Source organism: Heteronotia binoei, chromosome 5, assembly GCF_032191835.1.
Source record: "Heteronotia binoei isolate CCM8104 ecotype False Entrance Well chromosome 5, APGP_CSIRO_Hbin_v1, whole genome shotgun sequence".
Taxonomy (NCBI): domain Eukaryota; kingdom Metazoa; phylum Chordata; class Lepidosauria; order Squamata; family Gekkonidae; genus Heteronotia; species Heteronotia binoei.
In genome coordinates this window covers 152,288,136-152,295,906 of record NC_083227.1, presented here as the reverse complement: position 1 = coordinate 152,295,906, position 7,771 = coordinate 152,288,136, and the positions used below count along the sequence as shown (strand labels likewise).

The window sequence follows — 7,771 nt, the reverse complement described above, 5'->3', positions numbered from 1 at the left end:
TGGAGAATCCTATGGATCCGTACAACATGCAGTAGGTTGAGTACTTAAAACTACCCACTTATATACCAACATAATTCATCTCACCGTGAGCAACACCAAAACATCACATCCCCCATAGCCTCTCTGAGGAGGTGGCACGCGTCCAACAGAGAATCCAGTTTGTCAGAAAGAAGGGAAAAGCCATTTGCAGATAGGAATGCCAGCGATGGACAGCAATATCACAATCCAACCCTAGAACTGACCGACTGGCTGGCATTTTGCATGGCTTAGCGGTGGTCGGAGGGGAAAGTTGTGTACTACCAGCGAACCCACATCATTCTGCCAGGCAAGAGCAAGAAATATCAAGCTCCATAGCTACGGACTTGCTGCCACGCGGCTCTCTAAACCACAAAAGTAGGGACATACAAGAGAGCCGCCATCTGTTGATGGCTACCCAGCCATTTCATATTTGGCTTTCTCTTACACATCCGCAGGTTTGGGGCGGAGGAGGGGGGGGGAGACGACACACTGTGTCTAATTGTGGAAATTCCCTGGATCACAATTGCCAGTTGACAGACACAGATGTAGGCCATTGCATAACACTGTGCGTCTCACTGCCAAATTGTGGGCAGGGAGGGGAGAGAGTCTTCATGATGCACTTCTGGATCCATTAGCCTGTGAAACTGGCAGCCCCTGTAACTGGCTAGTTTATCCCATTAATAATCAAATGTTATGGGGTTAAATGTTCTAAGTAAATAAATAAATAACCATCACAAAGCCCTCTGTATCAATCAGCTCTTAGCCAAGGGCAATCTGGCATGTATATCACATCTGGCTCATTTGCTAGCTGCCTCAGCAATTTTTTTTTTTGGGGGGGGGGGGGGGGGGAGGGGGGGGACTTCCTAGAAGCTGAATGCCCCTATTAATATTATTTGGGATAATCCTGGCTCAGGACAATCAGCCTTGACTGTACGTGTTTTTTTTGAATATTCAGTCTATATAACTGCCGAGCGCTAAGTTCATATATAGTTGAGCGGGATCCATGCGACAAGTCAATTGAGACAACGTTTCCTTTACAACCGAATTCATTCAAAGATGTTCCTTCTAGCGCAACAGTCGCAACCCTCAAATGGGTTGCTGATCACAAAGCCCTACAGAGCCACCTTGTTTGCTGCTTTTGGAGAGCGAGCAAATGCAAAGAGCTGGAACATCCTCTCTCAGCCTCTCTTTGCACATGCTAAGAGGAACAGAAGGTCAGCAAGGCAAGACCTCTTACCAGTGAAAAGGATTCCTAAGCAACGAGCGAGTGCAGGGACAGATAGACACACCGCTTGAAAAGTGCTCCCTTGCTTTCTTCTCTCTTCCCTCAGCCCAAAAGCTCTCCTTTGCCACACACGCACACACACTCCCAAGTCAATCCTCAATGCTCCATGTGGCCTTGCAGTGTGGAACCCCATGCGTTACCAAAAAGGCCAAGACACTGCTTCTTCCTTTTCCTGTCATGTGACTGGTGTCACATGAATCTCTGTCACATGCTTGCAGCTCTGCAGATCTCATGCTGTCATACGAGTTTAAAGGTGGGTCCCGAACTGGAAATGTTCTGAAGCATGTGTACTTTGCCCTTCACAAGAACCGCATGATTTCCACCTTAAGCACAAACTCTGTATATGCATACCAGAAATGTTCCACTAATTCCAGTGGAACATTTCTAAGTAAATGTACTTAGAATTGCATACTTAGACTCAACTTAAATATTCAAAAGATGCATGCAGCAGTCTGTACCACCTAGGGCATTCCCCCTTCTGCGTACAAAATTATCTTCACAGGGGAAAATCAAGAAAGGGGTTTTCATGCTGACATGCTAGTTTTCCACATACAGGGCATTTTCAGCATCAAGGACATCCCAAAATAACATCCCCTATTTTGATCTGAAGTAGAAGAGTCCAGGAAGGATTTGACTATGTCATTCAGCTCTTTATTTTAAGTCTTTGTTTGTTCAAGGCTGCTGAAGCCATGTTAAAAGGAAAGCATCTGTTTTCATTCTCTAAATGAAACAAACAAGCAACCAAGAAAAACCACTGCGACCCCTTTGAATGTCTTCAAAAGAGCAAGGTCACAAGTAGGGACCAGGCAACATGATCCTGGATACTTGCCCAAATGTGGGTGGAAACATATCTGTGTTGAGTTTGCGCACACAGTGATGTGGCGGAGATGCCGGACAACCAAATGCCCACTTAGGGCTGGAAAAGGTGAAACAGGTAAAAGAGAACCCCTCCTCCTGCCTCTCCTCTTCAATAAGCCTTTGGAACAGACAGCATTAAGCCCAGCAGAGTGCAAAATGGGATTTCCTCCTCCAGATACCAAAGAAGGGCTAACCGAGGCATTCAGAATCAGGACACAAAATCACCTGGCACATTGGTCTACTCGGGACAAATTTCCTCGGCCTGTCAAAAAAAAAAGAAAAAAAAGAATACTCACCCTTTTACCTCATTTAACTGATGAAGACACAGACACTTAAAAAGCCATAGATCATGCCAGTCAAAAGGAGCAACAGGAGAATCCATGGCAGAGTTGGAAGTATGCGTATGTCTGAGAGAAGACAAACCGTTTTGCTCTAGTCAATAATAGTTTACTTCTCCCACTGTTAATTAATTGAGCCGCTAACAAGCTGCTGAGAAAAATAAGGAGGAAATATTGCCCAGGGAAGCACCAAGTGGCGGCCTGCATTGTTATCATCTTCCTTTCGACAAATCACAAAAAGGGAAAGTCAAGCAGCTCTCTCGCACGCTCACAGAGAAGCGGCAAAGAGCCTCTAACTCCTGTCTCCCCGGCAGCTGATGCCAGTAATTCCTGAGGCCTCCAAGCACCTGATGAATTAACAATGGAGGGTTACAAATTTGAAACAAGGCCAAAATGCATCATCCTGCCTCCTGCATAAATCATATATTTTGCCCTGCTGCACAATAAGTCCATTTTGATGAAAAATCAGACTGCAGAAGGGGGGGGGGGGAGGCCTTTAATCTCTATCTGTTGCAATGCAGCTATTTTTACGAAGCATCCTTTCCCCTCCATACGAATGGCTAGAAAAGGCAACCCTGAAAGCTCCATACGGAAGGCAGCAAAGGGCGAAATTTCACTGTGCTTCTCTGGGAATGCGCCAGCTCCACCTGGGCTGTGTGATATTCTGGAGAACTCTGGTGTGAATTTCTGCAGTGCTGATGCAAAGAGAAGAGGGGGAGGGGTGTATTGCGATGTCTGATGGGCAGCACTGAAACTCTTCAGAGTCTCCACAAGAAACAAATGGATAATAGATTCAGCTATCTCAGTGCCTCCTGACATTTTAGCCTCTTAGGATAACCTGATCCTGTGCCGGAACACTGGGGGGGAGGGGGGAGGCTTTGTAGGAGGTGCTTTCAGACTCCAGTGAGAACTCAGCTGCCCTGCCGAGAAAGCAGAGGCTAACACAGTATAGTAGTAACAGGGGAGAGACGTCAGAGACGAGCCCAGGAACCACCTCCCGCATACAGTTACAAGCAAAGCACATGACGGAATGGGCCAAGGCTGAAGCCTTCCCTGCTGTTTCATCAGAGGTTAAGGTACAAAACGCAAGGTGCACCGAAAGCTTCTTCTACAAAAGTCATCCCATGCAGCTCAGCCTTTTTACTCTAGAGCTTTAACCCTTGCACACCAACGAGAAGAGGCAAAAGGGTCATCGAAAGATTAAAAGAACCTTCAAGCAAAGAGGTCTGCAGCAGCAAGCAAATATCAACCCAAGGATTACCGTAATAGACTTTCTTAGTTATCCATTAGCAGCAGTGGGGCTTAAGCAAACTGAGCTGCATGGAGTTAGTGCAGATATCCTCTTGTGTTTTGGAAGAAAGTTTGGACTTTCAGGAAATATGCACTCAGAAGTATTTCCATACACAACATACAGCGCTCAGGCAGGCTAAACCCCCAGGGACATCTCAATCATCCCAGCCCTCCAACAGGAATGGACGGATCGCGTTAAGGTTGCAGCCATCATGTCATTCAGCACAGGGAGACAGACCATTTTATACAGTCTTTAAACTCTGCTGTCTGTAATGCATTTCCCCCCAAATGCAAACATGCCTTCTATTGACCTGTCAAAAGTTTCTTAGCTGACGATTTTTTTTTTTACAGCATCACGTAAAGAACCCCTTTGCAAGGCAGAACACAAAGCCTGCTTACAAAATATGCTGCCCGTACTTCTTTAATCAAGCTGTCAGCATCTGCTAATTCTGAAAAGTCCTTCTGGCCAATACATCCCATGACAAACTGGAAAGCGCCAGCACTGGCACCGGAGCGAAGGTGCTCAGACTGCATGAGACGAGCCTGGAACAGGCCCAGCCTGGTTCTGTCTAGCACGCACCCACCAGAGACACAGCCGACTGATCGAACCCAGCGCTCCCTTGCTTGTTTGGGATACAAACTCAGCCCAACTTTACCCCACTGTCTTACAGGCAACTAAACAAATACAACCTCCTTTTTGGTAAGGAGGAAAGAGCGGAATGTGCAACATCCCAAATCAAAGCTGGTTAGTAATCTCTGTTTATGAGGGGGGGAAAGGGAGGGCATTGGGTGGGGGGGGGGGAGTAGAATCGTAACCATGGAAAACTCTTTGCAATTGCAACAGGCTTGAGAGATGCATGATAGTCCTACAGCACTGATTCCCGGAGCCCTGCTCTGCCTTTCTTTCCAGAAAAGAATGCAGCCCACTGCCCTTCCAGCCGGCACCCTGCTCGCTCGTGATCAGGCAAGCGCTGCCAAGAAGCCCTTAATCTGATTTTAACAGCCAGCTCAGTCCAAATGGGAAAGGCTGGCAAAGTTGCTTATCTGTAGCAACTAAGACCAATTCCGCCCCCGCCCCCCCCCCCCGCACTTCCCTTGCCCTCACTCCAAAGCTGCAGGTATGAAAGGAGCCAGCCACATGACTCACGAGCACAGCCTCAGAAATTAGAGCTCCCACCAGCAAATCTCGAAGAGAAGGGGGGCCTCCACCATCCCTCTATTCTTGTTGCTCCACAGCCAGGCGACCGGGGAGGGGGGCCTATAAGCCCTTGGGCTTCCCGCTGAAGTCACCTCCTCCCAAAGGCACAAACCAATCTTGCACCTTTAATCCTGGTTTAGCCCTGTCCCCAAGCTGACATTCTACACCCAAATCATAGAATCACAGAGTTGGTTTCTCTGATTTCTCCGTAGAATGTCAGACAGGGCCAACCCAGGATTAACGGTCTAGTGCGAAATCGGTCACAGTTTATGTTGTGAGCCGCCCTGTGCCCGCTTGCGGGATAAGACGTGGTATAAGAGGAAATAAATTAAAAAAAATTTAAATATATTTGGGGAGGGACGGTGGCTCAGTGGTAGAGCCTCTGCTTGGGAAGCAGAAGGTCCCAGGTTCAATCCCTGGCATCTCCAAAAAAGGGTCCAGGCAAATAGGCGTGAAAAACCTCAGCTTGAGACCCTGGAGAGCCGCTGCCAGTCTGAGTAGACAATACTGACTTTGAGAGACCGAGGATCTGATTCAGTATAAGGCAGATTCATATGTAGGAGGGATGGTGGCTCAGTGGTAGAGCCTCTGCTTGGGAAGCAGAAGGTCCCAGGTTCAATCCCCGGCATCTCCAACTAAAAGGGTCCAGGCAAATAGGTGTGAAAAACCTCAGCTTGAGACCCTGGAGAGCCGCTGCCAGTCTGAGTAGACAATACTGACTTTGCTGGACCGAGGTTCTGATTCAGTATAAGGCAGCTTCATATGTTCATAATATATACATATAAGTAAGGCGTCCGCATGGCCACCTGCTAACGACGCAAGCAAGGAAGGCTTGCTGGAATGTGGGGCAGCGCCGGCGGCGTGACCCACTAGTCCACTTGCGAGCGGCGCTGAAAAAGTCTAGCACGGGGTGGGGGCGGGCTGCGCTGAAAGCAGGCCCAGCGGTCAGAAAGAGCCCTCCCTTCCGCCGGATCTTCTTGGGCCGTTGCCTGAGACCCACAGGCGAGCCTCCCGAGCTGTCGCCTCGCAGCCTCCCTCGGCGTTACTCAGCCGGCCCGGGCGCTCTGCCTGCAAGAAGTGTGTCGCTTCCCTCCCTCCTGGCCGGGGGGGGGGGGGATCTGGAGGAATCCCGCGTCCCAGCTTGCGCAGATCCAGTCCTCGGATGCCCTGCCATTCGTCCGGACGACGCTGTGTCTCTCTCTTCCCTCGTTTCTCCGTCTGGGCCCCGAGACGCCGGCTCGCGGAGCAATCCAAAGTCCTCCCCCACCCTCTCGGCTTCCCGCTCGGCAAGAGAGGAGAGGGGCCAAGCGGCCGGTTGCCTTGCAGCGTCCCTTCCCGCTTCTGTGCACCGCCACGCCGGGGACCTCACGCCCCAGACTTCCCCTTGCAAGTTGGATCTGAGCCCCCCCCCCACCCCCCGCGCCCCAGATCCCACGCAGCTCCGGCGCCCCCCAACTCCCTCGCGCGTGTCCAACCGTGCATGTCAAACGCGTCCCAGATTCCCCGGCGCCTAAGGGATCCGGGCCGGGGTGGGATTTTTGCACCCCACGATCCCCCCCTAACGTATCCGAGCCGAGCGGCCCCTGCAGGCCGGCCTCCCCGATGCACGGCGGGGTGGCTCCCGCGCTTGGGAAGCCCAGCTTCTTGGCACGCTCGCGGCTGCTCCGAGCGCGCCAGAGCCGGACGTGCCGGCTCTCTGCACCCCGCCGCGCCACCCCCGCAGGCCAGCCGTACCTGACTGTCGGCGAGATAGTTGAACACGAAGGACGAGAGCTCCTCGTCCAGAAGCGCGCCGCAGTCCGGCCCCGGCTCCGCCATCTTCCAGCTCCTCGGGCAAGAGCGCGAACCAGCATGCGGCGAGAGCGGCGGCGGCTCCAGTCAGGAGCTAGCCGAGCCGGGAGCCCGCCGCTTGGGAGGGGGCGGGGCCGCCGAAGCAGAGGAGGCGGAGCTCGGGCGGCGGGAGGCTCGCCTGGGCTGGCTCCAGAGGCCGGCGGCCGCCCAGGAGGCTCCTCGCGCCCGGGCGCGCCTCTGCCCCGAGCCCTTTCGGCGAGGCCGGGAAGGCGCAAGAGCAGAAGGCGCGCTTGCCCGCGAGGCGAGTCCCCGGCGAAGGAAGTGGCTCTCCTTCATTGGCCCGGCGGCTGCCTTGCCATGCCCCGAAGAGGAAGGCGCCGGAGTTGGAGCCCAGCGGGCAAGTGACACCCTTGCATGGCGGGAGGGAGGGAGGGAGAGGGGTCCCTTTCCCCGAAGGAGCTGACGAAGAGAAGAGGCGGCGACGGCGCGCTCTGCACGTGGACGGAACCCCGCGGCCGTTTGCAGCGCTTCGCCCTTTCCGTGCTGCAGCCCTGCGAGTGGAGAGAAACTCGAGGAGGAAACTCTTCCCCCCCACCCACACAATCACCCCTTCCCGGGCAAGTCTTGCACATGCCTTTTTCTTCCATGCGTAGGGTTGCCAAGTCCAATTCAAGAAATATCTGGGGGCTTTGGGGGTGGAGCCAGGAGGCTTTGGGGGTGGAGCCAGGAGACATTAGGGGCGGAGCCAGGAGTTAGCATAAATGAACTCCAAAAGGGAGTTCTGGCCATCACATTTAAAGGGACGGCACACCTTTTCAATGCCTTCCTTCCCTAGGAAATCATGAAGGGTAGGGGCACCTTCTTTGGGGGCTCATAGAATTGGACCCCCTGGTCCAATCTTTTTGAAGCTTGGGGGGTATTTTGGGGAGAGGCACTAGATGCTATACTGAAAATTTGCTGCCTCTACAAAAAAAAAACACACACACCCCACAG

The 7,771-nt window shown here is 52.3% G+C and overlaps 1 protein-coding gene across 1 annotated transcript in view; it reads right to left on the bottom strand.

Annotated features, from left to right (window-relative positions):
• The window catches only part of PPARGC1B (PPARG coactivator 1 beta), a 186,175-nt gene extending 179,286 nt beyond the window's left edge, over positions 1-6,889 (bottom strand). Inside the window, exon 1 of the mRNA XM_060240600.1 lies at positions 6,722-6,889. Coding sequence (XP_060096583.1) covers positions 6,722-6,805 — 84 coding nt within the window. The 5' untranslated portion in view covers positions 6,806-6,889. The remainder of the gene's footprint in view (positions 1-6,721) is intronic.
• Between the last annotated feature and the right edge of the window lie 882 nt (positions 6,890-7,771).